The sequence below is a fragment of the Aspergillus piperis genome (assembly GCF_003184755.1).
Source record: "Aspergillus piperis CBS 112811 unplaced genomic scaffold BO85scaffold_23, whole genome shotgun sequence".
Classification (NCBI taxonomy): Eukaryota; Fungi; Ascomycota; class Eurotiomycetes; order Eurotiales; family Aspergillaceae; genus Aspergillus; species Aspergillus piperis.
In genome coordinates this window covers 167,223-184,677 of record NW_020291613.1, presented here as the reverse complement: position 1 = coordinate 184,677, position 17,455 = coordinate 167,223, and the positions used below count along the sequence as shown (strand labels likewise).

The 17,455-nt window shown below is 48.1% G+C and overlaps 8 protein-coding genes across 8 annotated transcripts; 4 read left to right on the top strand and 4 right to left on the bottom strand.

The window, feature by feature from the left end:
* Nucleotides 1–589: 589 nt before the first annotated feature.
* On the top strand, nt 590–1,706 carry BO85DRAFT_429201 (O-methyltransferase). Its single transcript, XM_025658240.1, has 2 exons — nt 590–1,336; nt 1,389–1,706. The coding sequence occupies exons 1-2, from the start codon at nt 829–831 to the stop codon at nt 1,598–1,600; spliced, it is 720 nt and encodes a 239-aa protein (XP_025511423.1). The 5' UTR covers nt 590–828; the 3' UTR covers nt 1,601–1,706.
* BO85DRAFT_429199 (DsbA family oxidoreductase) lies at nt 1,577–2,889 on the bottom strand. Its single transcript, XM_025658239.1, has 3 exons — nt 2,566–2,889; nt 2,358–2,502; nt 1,577–2,300 (listed from the first exon to the last, which is right to left on the bottom strand). The coding sequence occupies exons 1-3, from the start codon at nt 2,611–2,613 to the stop codon at nt 1,723–1,725; spliced, it is 771 nt and encodes a 256-aa protein (XP_025511422.1). The 5' UTR covers nt 2,614–2,889; the 3' UTR covers nt 1,577–1,722.
* A 223-nt stretch (nt 2,890–3,112) lies between these two features.
* Nucleotides 3,113–3,955, top strand: BO85DRAFT_453023 (ankyrin repeat domain-containing protein). The gene is made up of 3 exons (XM_025660973.1): nt 3,113–3,463; nt 3,520–3,548; nt 3,616–3,955. The coding sequence occupies exons 1-3, from the start codon at nt 3,352–3,354 to the stop codon at nt 3,895–3,897; spliced, it is 423 nt and encodes a 140-aa protein (XP_025511421.1). The 5' UTR covers nt 3,113–3,351; the 3' UTR covers nt 3,898–3,955.
* Nucleotides 3,944–5,819, bottom strand: BO85DRAFT_453021 (esterase/lipase family protein). Its single transcript, XM_025660972.1, has 6 exons — nt 5,331–5,819; nt 5,049–5,274; nt 4,940–4,996; nt 4,569–4,880; nt 4,341–4,514; nt 3,944–4,287 (listed from the first exon to the last, which is right to left on the bottom strand). The coding sequence occupies exons 1-6, from the start codon at nt 5,420–5,422 to the stop codon at nt 4,186–4,188; spliced, it is 963 nt and encodes a 320-aa protein (XP_025511420.1). The 5' UTR covers nt 5,423–5,819; the 3' UTR covers nt 3,944–4,185.
* A 384-nt stretch (nt 5,820–6,203) lies between these two features.
* BO85DRAFT_471819 (uncharacterized protein) lies at nt 6,204–8,384 on the bottom strand. The gene is made up of 4 exons (XM_025662508.1): nt 8,100–8,384; nt 7,525–8,008; nt 6,882–7,465; nt 6,204–6,823 (listed from the first exon to the last, which is right to left on the bottom strand). Exons 1-4 carry the CDS (start codon nt 8,353–8,355, stop codon nt 6,297–6,299), a joined length of 1,851 nt encoding a protein of 616 aa, XP_025511419.1. The 5' UTR covers nt 8,356–8,384; the 3' UTR covers nt 6,204–6,296.
* Nucleotides 8,385–8,879: 495 nt separating this feature from the next.
* On the bottom strand, nt 8,880–10,682 carry BO85DRAFT_453018 (glycosyltransferase family 69 protein). The gene has a single exon (XM_025660971.1). It carries the CDS (start codon nt 10,261–10,263, stop codon nt 8,986–8,988), a length of 1,278 nt encoding a protein of 425 aa, XP_025511418.1. The 5' UTR covers nt 10,264–10,682; the 3' UTR covers nt 8,880–8,985.
* A 2,144-nt stretch (nt 10,683–12,826) lies between these two features.
* BO85DRAFT_381528 (uncharacterized protein) lies at nt 12,827–14,076 on the top strand (the record flags this gene model as incomplete). Its single annotated transcript, XM_025656427.1, has 4 exons — nt 12,827–13,009; nt 13,067–13,401; nt 13,451–13,802; nt 13,882–14,076. 4 exons carry the CDS (start codon nt 12,827–12,829, stop codon nt 14,074–14,076), a joined length of 1,065 nt encoding a protein of 354 aa, XP_025511417.1.
* An 852-nt stretch (nt 14,077–14,928) lies between these two features.
* BO85DRAFT_504233 (DUF1254-domain-containing protein) lies at nt 14,929–16,841 on the top strand (the record flags this gene model as incomplete). Its single annotated transcript, XM_025664292.1, has 4 exons — nt 14,929–15,030; nt 15,089–16,296; nt 16,347–16,390; nt 16,453–16,841. 4 exons carry the CDS (start codon nt 14,929–14,931, stop codon nt 16,536–16,538), a joined length of 1,440 nt encoding a protein of 479 aa, XP_025511416.1. The 3' UTR covers nt 16,539–16,841.
* Nucleotides 16,842–17,455: the final 614 nt, after the last annotated feature.

The following is a 17,455-nucleotide window of genomic DNA, read 5'->3' as shown; positions in this document are numbered from 1 at the left end:
GTTGAGGTCTTGCGATAGAGCCACGATGACTCATGTTAATTCCCTAACTATGGCCGATTCTCTGTATGCAGTGTAACGGGGAAAGCTCACATCCGGCGCCACCTGATCTTACGAAAACAGCAGTTATATCCCTGAATGCTGCTATAAAATAGAGTGAGTCAGTATTTTGAATTTACCGCTTTCATTAGCCGATATGTTACGTTCCTCTTGTTATGGCGCCAGATGACTCAATCGCCTTCTCCGAAATGCCAAGAACTATACTCGATCTCCGCGGTGTCAATCTTCCAAGATCTCTGGACCTGGCAAGTTAATTTAGTCAAGAACAACCATAGAAGCCAAAAGAGAATTAAAATCAAGTATGAATCTCTGGTGACATATGTACCGATAGATAATTTCATGAAGGGAGATGGACAGGTAGACGTAAGCTTAGAGATGCCATTACCGGCTGTAGCCTTGATTTGGCCTGGAAGAGTCTGACTGTGTACGACGCTTTATTACCACATCATTGGATGCTCAAGTCCCATTTACCGGCATCTGTTCCTATGAAAGTCTCACTGTAGTTACTGGTCTCTGCATCGTCTTTGCCGTTCCGATGCTATCCGGAAGAAAACATGCCTTTGTTGATGCTACTCCGAACGCTAAGGGCCCACTCTTCCCCCACATCCATCACTCTCTTGCTCTTCCGGCGCGATCAAAGCAACGTATTTCATCTACCATCTACCCTAGGCTACAGCAATCCTGAAAAATTCCTGCCTTAAAGTTACTTTCTGCTCGAATTCAATCTATCTGTTAAGTAGCACTCATCTTGACATCTAATAACAGCACACCATGTCATCCCCCAACCCCGTCGATGCCCCGCAACATGTCCTACAGCTCCTCTCCGAACTTCACAAAAAATCCCTAGAACAAGAAGCTACAATTTCCAAGAATGGCAAGTTCATTTCTACGGCTGTTCTCGGCAAGGGCCCTGCCGCCAACCCGCAAGCCGAATTGGACCAACTCATGCTCGACAAGTTCATCGCGCTGGACGAAGACAAATGCCAATTTACCTATCAGCTGATCAACTCCATGGGCGCTACCAATATCATCGAAGCAGGCACCAGCTTTGGGGTTAGCACTATCTACCTTGCTCTGGCTGTCGCAAAGACCACCGCGGCGACAGGCAAGTCTGGCACTGTCATCGCGACGGAGAAGGAGAAATCAAAGGCAGATGTTGCGCGGGGCTACTGGCATCAGTGCGGTGAAATTGTGGAGAAACAGATCGATCTGAGAGAAGGTGATCTGCTTGAGACCCTGAAGGAAGGGCTACCGGAGATTGATCTTCTCCTTCTTGATAGTGAGTTCTCTGATCCTTGATAGACACTCCACATGCTAACTGAGATCCGTAGTCTGGACTCCACTAGCACTTCCTACCCTCAAAACCGTTCTCCCTCGCCTTCGACACGGTGCAGTGGTTCTTACTGATAATACGATCTCCGGCGCTCAGGGCTACGCGGATCTGCTGTCCTTCTTGAGATCACCTGAGAATGGCTTCCGCAATATGACGTTGCCTTTCACTAATGGGCTTGAGATGAGTGTTTACCTGCCGCAGGGAAAGTGAACACAGAAGCAGGGTTCCAACAAAGGGGATGAACCAAGATGTATCCAGGCCAAATTTATACATAGTTGCATGAGCTCCTTGACTCAATAATAGTACATATTCACTTGACCCATCTCATAAACTCAACACGAAGTCATGGCCTGACCTGCCTCCTGGTCCGCAGATTCCAGTTCCTTTCCTGTTTTATGTGCAATGAGAGCTTTCAGGAACTCATCGACATCCTGAGCACCACTTAAAGTCAACGCCCCACCTTCAGCATCCTCTCCTCCGCTAATCCGAAAGTATGGCACACCGTGAAGGCCCTCCCGACGAGCCTTCGCCGCCATATCATCAACCTCCTCCACTCCTTGCCCCTGCTCAAGCCAGGTCCGGACTTTCGCTTCCTCCAAATACCCCTCACTAGTGTACACAGCAATGCGCACCAGGGTTTCAATATCAGTGATATCCAGCTCATCCTCGAAATGAGCCCGGAAGATACCTTCAGCAACAGCCGTAGCGATATCGCGATCGCCACGTCCATAATTATAATTCTCTTCTTCCCGACTAACCAACTCGCTCAACAACATCACTTGATGCGCACGTAGACTATTTCCGAATCGTCCTTCGAACTTGAAATGGATCCCTTCTTGTACACCTAGTCGCTCCAACCGAGCTTTTGCGGCAGGAACTTTATCAGCACCGAGTCTTTGGGTCATTCGCTCTGTTGTGGGTGAGAATTAGTATTCGCCTCGATTTTGGAAGATGTAAGGCGACAGACCTATGTAGGGAACACTTTCCATTGGAGCATCGCGGTCTAGAAAGTACGGTTTCCAGGAGATGCGGATACGATCTTGGCTTTCACCGGGATAGGTTTTCTGGTATAGGCGGATGGCCTTGGTTAGGCGGCGGTAGCCGATGTAGCACTGTCGAAATGGAAAGTTTAGATTGAACTAGGTTTTAGAAGGCAACGATGGAATGTGACATACCCACGGGCATACTGGATCCGAGATGACAGTGATTTCGATGAGTGCCATGGGTGCGGGCAAGCTGGATTGAAGCGAAATATGGTTGGGAGGATTGGGGAATCTAGGTAGAGGGATTTTATGGGCTATATAAGTAGTGCTGACATTTGATTCGGGGTGGGACGAAAGATGCCGACTAGAAGAGTGGCGTTGTAAATGTAGTTGCCTCAGACGGAGACATGTTTCGACTGATTCCAGGCGGCAATCATCCGCCGATCGAGTGAAGCTAAGGTTCTTCGCTGGACGCTAGTAAGAGTGCATTTGAAAGTTAGCCTGCTGAAGAATATCACTATTTCTGTCTAACATCTTAGATATAAGATGCTATCACTGGATTATTTATCGCAGTACGTGGGCCAGCAAGAAGTACCTGCATCGACTCAAGGATACTCTAATCGGGCCACTCACGCTGCGTCCCCCCCTGCCCCTCCTCGGATTCGGCGGGAATAACCTGCTCTGGAGGACTTTCCATGCTAACCGACCAATACTATCATCGCCTGCGACTCTTGCATATCGATACCTGCAGACCCCACTGAGCTTCAAGGCAAATGATTCCCAACGAAACGTTGGAGCTAGGTGAGCTGGACAACGAGGTGCAGTTGTAGGGCAGCAACTGTCAGGCCAAACAGCTTGACACATCTTAACTTCGAATTTTCTGTACCTCCTCACCCGTTTCATCTTCAACCTTGCCAGTAACAGTTTCAAATCGAATTATCTTCTTCTTCGACTGATTATAGTGTCTGTTGAGACGAGATGGGTGACGGAAATACCTTTGACAACAAAGACAACACGGTTCACAACCAGGCTGGTAGTCAAGTTGTTTATGGCAGTATCTATAATAATACTTTCTATGCCTATGATCAAGGTATATCATTCGGTCAAGCTTCTAATAATTACACCAGTACTGATATTCAGTCACAGATGGCGCACGGCATATTGCTGAGGATAAGGTAGACATATATACTGTTCAGCACCCAAATTTATCATCACAGACTAATATGACACCTCCGATGCCAGTCTCATCTTGATCAGAAGCTCCTAGAAGCAGCCGCTAAAGGGGAGACTGCGAAAGTGGAACATCTACTGGACAACGGCGCAAACGTTTCGGCCGCGGATTCGCAGGGTCACACAGTGCTTCATGTCGCTGCATCTGGCGGACACGCTGATATTATCAGCATCCTATTGCGGCGAGGGGCTGACAAAAATGCGAGAACCCGCTCTAATTACCGTCCTTCGGAGCTCGCCAGGTTGCTTGGTCATATCCCCCTTGCGAACAAGCTGGAGCTGAATTTACTATGAGAGAAAGACCACCTAGATGGTAGACCGCAAATCTATGAATCATTAAATATAGTCTTGTTCTGAGTATATTCCAACTTTGGCCAAAGTCATACACTCAACTCTCAATGTGTATAGAAAGCTTAACAAGGGCAAACCTCAATTCTCACGGGAACCCGTCTGATTCTCTTCTCATCATCACCAAACAATAACTACACAAACTCGAACTGAGATGTTCTGACCAGAGTCTAACGTTGCAATTCATGATTGCCTCGATAGAGTAACTAACCGGGTACTACTTGACATGCGCATCTACCGTGCAAACGACCCAAAGTTCATTCCCCCATTAATAGTCTGCTGGCCTGCCTGGTTCATGATGGAAGCTCCATCATTGTTGAAGTTGAAAACAGGGCTCTAGAATGCAAATTAGCAGGCGTAGCAGTGAACATCAAGCAGCAGATTCTTACACTCGACTTCTGCTTCACGGGTACCTCAACCATCATCTTCCTCAGTGCACCAAGCACCAATCCGTATCCTTCATCATCCTCCCTCGATCGGAACTTGCAGATGTTCTTATGATCGGCTTGGATGGATATCATGTCTCCGCGACCGGGGATAGTGGCAGAATTGCGGTCAACCACCTTTGCTCATGTTAGCCTAACTATTGAAACTTACAGGATCTGCAGTTTATTTACCATAACTCCCTGTGTTTTCAACTGCTCATAGAAAAAGGTGGTCAGGATAGTGTCGTCGGAGTTGTCACGTTTTCGCAAAACGTTCGCAAACTCTTCGATCAGGTGCTGCAGTGTGTCTGATTTGCTTTTCAGGTCTGAGATATTTGCTTTGTTGCTCTCGAAAATATAATCCGCTACTTTGTTGAGACGAGACACCCAGTTTGCGATTTCGGAACCGCAGAATGGGGTTCCCAGGAAGACTATCCCTCGGACGTGTTTGCTGATAATCTGTGTATTGTCGGAGGGGGAACTGCGGTTGCCTGCTACGACAGCCTTCGATGGCTTGTTAAATCTCCCCAACATTGGGAATAAATGAAGGGTTGTCAACTTACCTGTGCGCAGACCAAGCCACCCAAGCTATGAGCTACGAAAATTATCGGGCGCTCTGGCTATTTGGCATCCTTAGTGACGATACTCAGAAGAAGTAGTGTTGCTTCTTACCGAAGAGGCTCTGAACCGCGATAGCTGAGCACAAAGATCCTCAGCATTTCCCACAATTCCGTTCTGCGATAAAGCGGATGTGAAGCTGACCACCCGTGAATCATATCCAAAAGTCATGATACGGGTCTTGGGTAAGTCCTGCGGAAGAAGGGCTTGGGGCCAGCACACATCGTCGATCGTCCAGGTTGCGTCGCGACTTCCGCCAAGACCGTGGACAAAGACGATACTGAATGCAAGTCAGCGATAGGAAAGGATATTGGCTTCTAGGGATTAGTCACATACTCTACCTCCGCTTCGTTGGAGTCGTACAACACTTTAATGCCATACTGAGGTTCGCTCTCACTGGCCTTTGCCGAGCTCCGGAAGATAGTCATGATGAGTGTCTGCTTTATGCAGAGAATGGCGGGGTAAGTGCTTGAAGCTCTTCAGTCAGTCACTGAGGATGTAAGTAATTTGATTCCATGTCTTGAGTGCCGAAGGAAGCCTGGATGGCTTTATATCTGCCTGCATGATACGTGAATAGCCAGGCACTCAACTTGAATCTCGCTATAGGTATTGCCTGCCCTCTTTCCTTTCCTCTGCCCCGCCCATTCCTTGGGCATCCTGCTGGTCTACCAGGCGAAAAAAGACAGGTCCAAGCCATCATGCATAAAAGCCCGGCGGATGTCGATCATTCTCAAGTCGAGATGCTGTTGGCTACTGATGCGGCCATGTCACCCTAAATGAACCCGAGGTCTCCGAAGGAGTATCATGGTACTAAATTCTGGTTACTCCAAGGCTTGCATTTTTAGGTGGACGCGGTCGAATTGTATCTGGTCAAGATCCCTTCGGGGCGAGTGATATAAGGCTCTGATATAGGTGGAACCTTCTATGATGTTGTTTCCATTGGCCAGTGAGGCACATGCAACTTCCCCTCATTCTTGCATGAGGCCATTTCGTTCTTTGTACCTCGCCACAGAGATTTCACCCCGGGTAGAAAACCCAGAAAATGCAACAACCCATCGCTATAGCATAGCATTTTGCGCTCTCGGCAAAGGTAGTATTGGTCGAGGATGACAGAATCACTCTCACATCTATAGAATCAAGCTGACATTCAGAGCTGAGTAACTAAACTTTCCGAAGCCTATCATATTATGTGGCCCATTCAGATGATTTAGTAAAATATCATTCGTCTCATTAAACATTAATCATAATATGTATCAATAGTCCATCCCGGATATACTACGCCGAGTCTACTATATCATCAAATCATATCGAGCCTCTCTTCAACGGAGTAACCTCATCCAGAGAACCCAGTCCAGCCATGCGCACGCCATCTTTCCCTTGAATTTCCCCAAACATGACCTTCAAGTTCCTCAATTCATCCGGAACATTCTCTCGACCTCCCAAGCACCCCTTAGCCGCCAGGTCGTCTAGCCGTGCACTAGCTCGAGTAGTACACAATGTCTGAAACAAGCCGGTCATGCTGGCAGAGATACCGTTGCTGATTAGCGCGTGTCCACCAAAGAGGATAAACGCCAACGCCGATCCAAGGCACACAAAGTACGTGGCGATCAGGCGTGCCGGTCGGCTAAAGGAGTATACGTTCACCGTTAGATGGTTCGTAACGGTAACCTGGGTGGTTGTTTGATTCATGGTCAAGAGGGAGATTGTAATGTTTTTCAACAGATCTTGCATTGAAGCGCCTGTAATGTTGAAGGTTGGTGTGTTTGATGGGCCTGTGTATAGGTCTGTCAGGGAGATGATAGTGTTGGCTGATGGCTGGCCGTGGATGACTACAGTTGGTGAGCCTCTATTGATGTTAATCTATTACTTGCATAAAGGAGTACTCACTGAGCATGTCAATGTATCCTGAGAGTGCTAGGACCAGTGTGTCCTGGATAGCGGCCAAATTCGCCCGGCGGAAGATGTCAATAACATTGCCTCCGGTGTCTCCCGTAGTGGTCGCATTTATTCGCGAGTCCAGAGCCCCAGTCCGAGGAGATACGCCACCATCGTCGTACATATGCGAGCTGTTTAGCTGGCGAATTGGGTTAACCTCTGCCGTGACATATTGTTGGCTCCCCGTGTAAGTGATGTGCAGATTGTAGGTCGCCTCGAATGCTCGGCAGGTGAGGTTGTCGTATTCATTGTCCCTCTTCCAGCGCAGGCCGAAGTCAAAAACATTTTCTGAGCGGTTTGTGCGAGCAGCACTGTCTTGCGATGCGATGTAAAGATACCCTCTCATGTTCGTCTGAGGGTAGGTCTGGTTGACCCAGTTGTAAAGATCTGGAGAGGAGTAGTTGCGGCACTCGAAGCTGGGGCCCGGTATGTTAATACTGTAGGAGCAATCGGTAGCACACGGAGACGAAGCTGGAAGGTAATGCCCCGCCATCATGGCCTGTCTTGCGACGCGGGTAAGCTTATAGGTAGGTCCACTATTAGAGTCGTTAGGGCCTCTGTCCACAGTGCAATCAATAATCACGTTCAGTCTAACCTATAGGCATCGTAAGAATTGGGCTGCCACAGTGCTTCGGTCATCATGCCAGCAAAAGTGCCATTTCCAATGAAGGCTGGGTCAAATGTCGGAACCGATTGGTTGGCCAAGGTATGGAACGACTTGGACTCGACGGTCAGGGCACCCGCTGGGAAGATCATGGCGATGGGGATACACCAACATATTAAGGCGCAAATAAACGGGATAGGAGCCACTGTTAGGAGCTGCACATTTCCGAGGTAGAGGGGGTTCGTCAGCACTGAGAGGAAGGCGTCAATGTCGCCGATGCGCATCGGGCGCGCGCGCAGGTCCTTCCACAGCATCTGAATGAAAGACATTCCCAACGCGGCGGCCAGAAAGGTCCGGAACCCGTTCACGAATACAACAGATAGGGCTGTCACGTATGGCTGCTTGATGGTCTTTTCGACTTCACGCTGGTCCAGCCAATGAAAGAGACCGAGATGCATGGATGCCACAGAGGCCGCTGAAACGCACCGTTAATAACCCATCCATTTTGGTGGAGAATAGGCGCCGATATAACAAGGCACCTCATCCTCTACATAAGGAAAGCCTACCTAAGAGAAAGCAAGTAATGATGGAGCTTGGAGTCATCCACCCAATGGTCCAGTGGGACGTGCTGGGTGTGCCCTTTTCGATCGTGGATGCGACCGACGAAGGGGTTGCTGGAGGTTCATCGGAAAATCCTTTTTCATTTTGGGGTACAGTAGCCTCTGCGTGTGCATTCTCAGTTGAGTTTGTATTGTTCTCCGATAGTACCTCTACTTCCGGTTCTCCTTGATCCGCCAGCGTGTAGTGATGCTGAGGCGCCATGAGGAAGGCTGCAGTCTGCCAAGCGGACGGCGAACAAAAGTGGATGAACGGATTGCAAGACGGCCTCGAGACATTTAAGGCCCGGCTCATCTCCGAACAAAGGACGGAAGTAGGCCAATGCGGCGCAGCAACCCCGCCTCCAGGGATGAATTGCAAATTTGGCCGCAGGGCCTAGATAGGCTGAGCTTCGGAACGAGCCACCCTCCATTGCGTTCATGGATTACGGTGCAACGGAGACTAAGGACATGCATCCGGACAGCAGCATCACATGGAGGGGAAATTCAGCTAGAGCAGCCGGGTTGAGAACACAGCGAGCGTGTCAGCGCTAGTCAGCAACGGCGCAGAATTAGCTCCAACCGGGCCCTGATCGTGAGGTTATTCCCTGCATTCACCCGCTTTCAAACGGTCAGCTATTGGCTGGAAAAGCCATCGCAATCAACGAGATACCTTTAATAACCATCCGCAGGTGCGCCAGGCAGGGTTCATCGCAGGCCACGTACACGCGACCGAACAGTCGGGTGGAAGCACTGCCTCGCTCTGCCTGTCTGCCCGCAGCAAATAACCCATTATTCTCTGGTGAATGCAAATCACAATACATTAAATCCACACTACGAAAATGGCTCGGAATAATTAAACAGCGTCTACCCAGGACTGGTCGTCCCAGGCTGGCATGCATTTGATCTGCTTTGGTGGCTCTTTCTGCCAATGGACGAGCTCATCATGAGGGGAATATCGCCCTTCCAATATCGTATGAACGTAGCCCTTCTCCTCCTTAGCCCTCAATGACCAGCGATACTCATATGCAACATTCACAGTGGGAATAGCAAGCACTTTCCCAAGACCCAGGCGCCAGAGATCTTGTGCCAGCAGTGTAGGCTCCCCCATATAGCACTCATCCTCCTCTGAATACCGGAATTCCACATGCCCGTCAATGAATGGGCCACTGTCTAAGGTAACCATTCCACCCCAGCAGCTATAGACCTGCACTGGAAGATGCTTAGCAAAGCGCTCACGAGTGGGACCATGATGGGAGAAAAGGTTATGAGAGTCCCATATCCGCCCATCAGATGAAATGTCAAAGAAGAGATCTCCAGAGAGGTCTCGGGATACCCAAACATCATGAATGACTCCTTCCTCTCTCCAGTCAAATGCACATGTCATTGTCGCATCTTGCACCTTTTGCTGGTACACTAACTCTAGTATGTCCTCCGCACAGATACCGATGTCGTTAATGAAGATAATCATGGGGTCGTGGCCAAAGGGACCGCCATTCTGTCTGGCACCTGTGATGAGAGGCTCAAGAGCCATATTCCGAAGTTCGGACAGGTCCTTGATGCGATTTTCCCCGGGGCCGAGCGGGTTTATCGGGCTTCGGGAGAAGTAGTATCGCACCCCCATAGCATCCAGCTCCGGCTTCAAACGAGACAGGATCTCATATGTTCCATCTGTTGACCGACCCTCCACGATCGATAAAGCGCAGTGTTCCGGCCCCAGGTATCGAATAGCCTCCAGAATGCTCCCCATCAGAGGGAGGATAATATGAATCACTTGGTAGAGGTTGAGGGCAAAGAAGTATTGAATTTTGGGGTGCTTTCCGTCGACTGGAATCAGCGTATGGTAACGCTGGCTGATTGTCGCGGGACACTCAAGGTGAGCTGTCGCAGTCATGTTATGGTTGATAATGCCGCACACGAATTGGTGGATCTCGACCGGGGTGTAGTCGCTTTCAGCCTTCATGCGCGAGTGGAGGTCTTCGGATACTGATGCAAGGTCGAACCCAGTGCACGAGCTGTGGGCACGAGTCGCTAACCACCGTGGTTTCTCATCGCTGAGGAGAAGGAAGAGAATAGTTGAGGCCCCAAGAATTAGCAAAAGCCTTCGCCATGGTTTCGGACGTCCGAATGTCATCCTGGCTCAGGCATCAGAGGAATTGAAGATTCGCGCAGACAAGATGAAACAAACGGGTGGTCAGTATTGATTCGGGTGTATCGGTCTTTAAAAAAGAAAGCGAAGCCTTGACGCCCACGCTAACATTATAGCATTGTTAGCATGGGTGCTGGATCTACATTGTGAACTTCCCTGACGGGTCCTGAATCCTTCTCCGCAAATGTTGACTGTCAGCGGCGGTTGTAAGCAATGATACCAACTTGATACCTACTGGTCAGAACTTGTCAGATCGAGAATCGCACCACTCAGGGCTGTGTTGTCTCGGCAGTGCATTCCTGTGACGACGATGCCAACTGCAAGAAAATCATTGTTCTGTTAGAACTGATTTGATTGAATCGAGATTTCCCAATCTAGCTACTTGTATCTGACGTGGCTTGCGCCAACAGGCTCAAACTTTCTGCCCTCCCAGATGGCGAACAAAGTTAAAATAATTGAGATGATTGAGGCTTCTGCCTGTAATATCGGGTAACAATACAATACAGGTATGGCCCCAACAGACCAATTCGAACTACGAACCCTTAAGTAGAATTAGTATGATTAGTATCAAAGTAGTGGGCAATGGCGGCTGCACAGTGGAGATGCGTGTCGCCGCAAAGCTTCTCTCATTCGAGGAGCATCCACACTACCACCTCCAGCCTAGCCGGGGTCCGCGTCACTAACTTCATGAACGGCGCGTATCGCCAAGCGAAAAGTCAGCTGGAGTGGAGATTCAGGGGCTCGTGCTTGCTTTCAGTTCTTCCGACTCTCCGAGGGTTCCGTCCAGAGAGCATTCAGCCTTGCGCCGCGGAGGTCGATCGGAAATTTGCCAAGTAAGAGGCACAACTCAACGCTCTAAAGCTGACGTAGAAGCACCTACCCTATATGTATTAGCCTCTTGTTCTTGAGTGCTTATGGTGTCAATGGCCAATGCTATTTATTAATTGAGGATAATCAATCTCCGCTATTAGCTGTTTGGACTGACTTAAGAATTGTCTGTTTCATCTCGTTCTCGGCCCCTACGGAAACGAGCTACCCGACTTGGAAGCTCTCTTTCGAGCTGGTCTAATCTAAGCAAGTCTAGCCCAACAAATGAGCGAATGGCCCTCCGTTGACCCACTCAATTTCGAAAGATTGGAGAAAGAAAGGAGGGGAAAAGAAGACTAAAAGAGAGAGATAAAATAACGATTCTCGGCCGATCACACCTTTCCACCTCTATGATGAGCTTGTGTCCGCTCCACATTATGGAGGACTCTCTAGCTCTCAAACAAAGGAAAATATCACGTCACTGTCACAGAGTAGAGCCTTCGTTATCAAGGCAGTTTTCCTTTAGCACCGAGACCGGCTAATTGCAGTCTCATGTTGCTAGTATGCTGTCTTAGTGAGCGCAAGGAACACTGTGGGCTTCCACGCAGGCGCTGATTAGAAGCACCAAATCTAGCTTTTGAGGCATACCCCCTCTCGTGAGATAAGTCAATCCTACTGCTGCATATACGCAGGTCAGCCGTTTACCTCTTTCTCCTAGTTTTGATGCTCTATACGAGGGTAGTCATGCCTGCTCCACAAACTTGGCAACCGTACTGCTTAGGCACTCCACTTCTGAGGTAGAAGTCATTAAGATACCTTGACCTCAAAGTTCAGTTAGTTAGTGATCAGCGATACCTAAGGTAGAGTTTTGTTGTTAAGAATTAAGTTAAAGTTATAAGTTCACCAAACCAGGAACCACACAACGCTATAATCAGGGTGACTTGGTCAGGTGATCTACATTTCCTGTTGGGTATGTATGCTGATTGGGTCGATCTTGGGTAATTCAAGACTCGCGGGATCATTGGACACAAATCTCTCTGTGTGATGGCTGTGCAAGCCATACCCGGCCTTGCGCGTCTCGGCGATATGCTTACGCGTGAAGCCTCGGAGTACTCCTAGCTAGAACCGTAAACAAGCATAATTTGGTTGTGGGTCAGATCTGGCACCTTGGTCCAATGGTAGCAAGCACGGAAGTTTCCTCTTCTGATACATCTAGTCTAGGGTCGAGAATCCCTGGCCAATACTATTTGAAGACTCCCAGGATAATACCGTAACCTATATAGCATACACCAGGCAAAGGTCCGTGTATGGGTGGAGCTTACGTGGGTTTTACGTCGGTAAGAAGGCTAGTCTGCTTGGACTTCCACATGTACACAATTGCCTTCGTGTACCGATCTTCTTCACTGATAGAGGCCTGAGCTACCCGGATTCGGCAAATGGCACGCCTGTCTCCTGGCTCGGCATAGACATATAGACCTGTTCTAACATGTCATACGTACAGGCGTACGGGGTTACCGTGAACGGAGCAAGGGGCGCTGCATATAACTTTATCTCAATATGGCAGTAAGCTGTCGTTGATCTTTACTTCACACGGCTGCCACCGGCTCCCCAATCGGCAATTGGCCTAGATATCAGGCGTACTGTGATGATACGCCGAATACCTATAAAGCTTCGATGGCTGCACGAATACTTCATGCGTAAAAGTCCTCACTAGACCCAATTCAAGGATATATCTGCAAAAATGACTACATTTCTCGTGCAAGAAGACACTTACAACACAAACAACCTCGACTTCAAGATACAGGGAATCCCCGAATCTTTTAGCACTCTCGTCATTGACTTCAAGGCTTTCTTTGGTCTCAAGCCCCAGCATGTCAGCCGGAGGTTCAGCATTTCCCTCTCAGACCTCAGCTACCAGCCGAAGGTACGTAGTCCCTTTACCTTATCATCCCGTCTCTCGGGTACCAACACCACTGTGTAGATCTATAACCCCCGTGCCGACTGGGCAGTAACTGCTGCCTTCAACTCGTTCCAGGCGCTCCAGGCTTCAAGTCACAATCCAGTGCAACGCTTTGCAACCATCGGTACTGGCTCAGGCACCGACGCCATTGCAGCGCTGGATGTCTTCCCTCACCTCCACAGCATTGTTATGACAGATCTCCATGATGAAGTCGTCGATAAGGCCAAGATCAATCTGATGTCTGCCACTGAAAATGTCGACGGCCAGGTGAGGGCGGTTGCCGGGGACGCTACTGGGCTGTCTGGTCATAGCTTAGTGCCCCTCAAGGATCAGGTGCCTTTTGACCTGATATATGAGTGAGCTTCTCACGATCCTGAAGTCGAAGAATACTGAACAGCATTCTAGAAAACTCCCCAATATTCCCCTACCGGATGACGCTGATCTCCTGGACGGTCAAACCTCCTCGACCTACTTTGATTGCTCAGACGTGTCGGGAATGGTTCCCTCGTTCGTGTCTACGGCTCTTCTAGACCTTCACTATGTCTGTCTTTTGCAGGCAAAGACCTTCAATCTGCTCACCGAAACTGGCGTCGTCCTATCAAGCATGGGCGGCAGAATCCCAATCGACACCATGCTTCGGCTAGCAGATGCAACTGGTTTCACTGGAAGAATCCTGTCCATGTCTTGGAAAGTGCAGAGTGAGCCAGACTCAGTGATTGAAGGGTACGCGACTCAGCAGGAGAAGGGACTTGGACCGGTAAGTTTACTGCCACTCCGCATCAAGGGCTTCTGAGACCTTAGTAAGTTGAAACAACAAGCTAATCACGAACGTGCAGTTCTATTTCTACCGCGTGAGTACGCTACGGCGCGTTTTCGGTCACCTAACAGCGGCTGAGGCCGGAGTTCGTGCGCTAGAGATTGAGAATGAGCTTTTGCCTCACCGATTGGATGCAGTGACTGCTTTGAAAGCTCACAAGCAAGGTATCGATATCGGTCACCCAGTTGTCGTTATGGCTAGCACTAGACTTTGAGGTTTCTTTGTGATTGATTGTTATCGGTGTTACCTTTTTACGACATAGCTCGAGCCCTGGAAAAAGGAAATCAGAATCTGTTTAGGAGAGGAATAAAATTATTGGACGTGAGACGGGTATAGGAGCATAAAGGTGACAAGGTCCAAGGGCAGAGTATATTAAATTATTGTTGAAAGTCCTGTGGCGCCTTGAAATAATTGACACTCAATTCCTGCGTTCCTCAGCAGATAAACAAAAGTAGACTTTGCGGGCAGCATCAACAGATAATATTAGAAAAAAGTCTTTCGAATTGTATTACAGATTTTGAATATTTCATATCTATATCTTATAATTGTTGTTTGCGTTGATGTGATCAATGAGTTGGATTGCGATAGAATAGCATCCTATATCTGATAAAATATTGTTTGTATTAATGACGTGACAAATGATTTGGATTGCGATAGAATAGCACCCAATCAAATGTTATAGTTCCACCGTGACCCCTGATGAGCGTCTTCAACATTTGTACTTTTTGCCTTCGTATATCCTAGATGGATTAATGGAATTTTGCTTAATGGCGTCTTTCGCGGCTCGATATATGCCTCTCTTCGAAGACTTCGTCGATAAGTTCAAATGTTCTTGCGTCATTGCGGATACTAATGCAATGCATCATTGTAACAGTAAGTTTTCTGGAAATAGTGGAGATGGGCGGCTCGGGTTCCCATTGTGAACATTGAAATTTGGCACTATAACGCAGATTGCCGAAACCTGCCTCGGTTAAACCGGTGTCCGGTGGACATGGAATATATATTGAGGATCATTCAGGTTCGAGCGATAAGTTTCATTGGTTTCAATTGATTTGAATTTGCGACCATGAAGCTGAACTTGCTGGTTAGAATTCTCTCTGTGGCAGCTACTTTTGCCGTTACTACTCTGGCCGCGTCGGTGACCGAAGCGACAGAATTTACTTTGACAGTACACTTTTTCACCTCCTAAAGATATGATATATTGCTGACAGACACACCTTTAAAAGTATGGTTATCCTCTCCCGGAGTTTGCGCGGGCCGCTGTCCCAATTCTAAATGAGGTCAATTCCACCAACCGCTTTATGCATATGAGACAGCTGGCAACATCTGCCTCCCAGTCTGTGGTACGCCCCAATGTGGATACACTGTACTCGACAGCTGTTATTGATCTCTCCCATAATGATGTTGTGGTGGATATTCCCGTCGTCGAGGACAGATACTGGGTCTTCCCGTTCTACGATGTGTACGGCAACAACTATGTCAATCTGGGCAGCGTAGAGAACAGCAAAGCGGGAAAATACATTCTCCGTTTTAACCCCGACGAAAAGCAAAGTTCTGGTGTACAGCTGTTCAGTGACCCGGAAAAGCGCGATGGCCTACAGGGCTATGTCAATTCGCCAACACCATATGGACTTATTGTCGTTCGATACGCCGTTACAAACGCTGCGGGAGACCTGCAAAAAATCCATGCTCTCCAAAACCAGAGCCGTCTTCATACCGTTAAAAAGGATGGTAGAACTAGTTTTCGAGCAACAGTCCCTCCCCTGACCATATCTCTGCTCAATTCGTCGCTACCTTCTGACCCAGCGACGAAGATTATGCAACTGACAGCGCGCATTGCACCGCACAACCCCCCGCGCAACATCTCCGACCTGGAGCGTGTCAATAACATGCTCAGTGAAGCTGGCATCAGGGACGGGGTATATGAGCCCCAGAAAGGCCAGAACCTAACTGCAGCATACCTTGCTTCGGAAGTGGCCATGGCCAAAGTAGCCAGTAAACCCCAGAACGTGCGTTCGCTCGGAAATGGATGGAAAGAGCTAGCTCCGACAGTACAGGGTGATTATGGCGAGAATTATGTGATGCGAGAATATGTGACATATACTGGCTTCCTCGCTCTCAGGGCCACGGAAGTGCTGTACCCATCTTATAGTACTGGCCCAAAGGGGCTATGCCTAGGCCCCAGGGAGTCATACATCTTCACGTTTTCCAGCAAGCCGCCTTTGGAGCAGTTTGGGTTCTGGAGTTTAACTGCGTACAATGCGGAGGAATACCTGGTTCCCAACACGCTGAATCGATATGCGCTGGGCGACCGCTCAAACCTCACTTACGCTGATGACTCTCTGGTGTATGACAGCAATGCCAATGGTGATAGAAGCTTCCAGCTGTTGGTTCAGCCTGCAGATATTGAACCCCCAAAGAACTGGACGTCCAAGTATGTGGCCACTCCCTTCGTGTATTTTCTACTAGCTGACATTAAAAAAGCTGGCTCCCAGCTCCAAAGGGCGGAGGAGATATTTCCCTTACGCGTAAGTCCCACTTTTTGCTCCCTGCATAATTGTTCAATCAAAATCATGGTCTAACTGAGCAGTCCGGTTCTATGCCCCAACTGAACAACTGCGCAATGGCTCATGGCCCTACCCGGTAGTGCAGAAAGTGGAAGCTATTCAGCCGTAAAATACCCATCGCTATAGGCTCAGTCCTGATGCTGGATTGGTGTTGTTTACGTTACGGCATCTTGGCAGACATGAGGCTATATGGGTTACATGGGTTATGTCTATACCTCGCTATGCCCAGCCCATGGGTGGGCAACTACAGGCCAAAGTTTATGGGCTGCAGTTTATAGGCTTCCAAATCCACCGGTCTATGCCTGTTTATGGACAGTCTATGAGCTGTCTATGGGTCGTATTTGCAGTATATCTGTAGATTATTTTCTAACATTTGAATTAGATTGTATAAAATGATAAGTCATCAAGTTAATTCTTTGTTTCTTTAAATATGTAGTTTGGTTATAATATAATAGAATTTTGGTTTTTGTTAGTGTATAATATAAATAGATTATTTTTATTTTATATTATATAAAACGGAATTCTTAATATAAAGTTTTTTTCTAGACTTTTTATATTTTTTCGATTATATTCATAGAATGATGCCGTATTGCGGCGGGAATAGATGTTATTTTCAAGTTCCTCTGAACATCCAACGGGGTTGGTTGGTACCTGACAAAAACGTGTGCATTTGGAGATGTGGGAGGAAGCTTAAGAACTTCAAATGTTCAAGTTGAATCATCTTATCATCCCTTCTAGTAGGCTTCTACTATGTTGTTGACTGTGAGGGGATTCGTTCGGATCTTTCCACTTAATTCATAAAAGAGTGAAACTTTCTAGTAGGTCTGACAACTTTAATAGATCTGGATCTATCCGAATTTTCTCTAGACGGACTAGTAGTAGATCGGGTCTTAGAAAGAGCGAGGTGCATAAGGGAGAAAACATCTGCGTGCGTCAAGGTATCTGATCATCAGTTGTTCCAAGATCATCCACTTTGTCTGACAAAATCATGAAGGCGACATACAAGCTCACTTTATCAATCTTGGA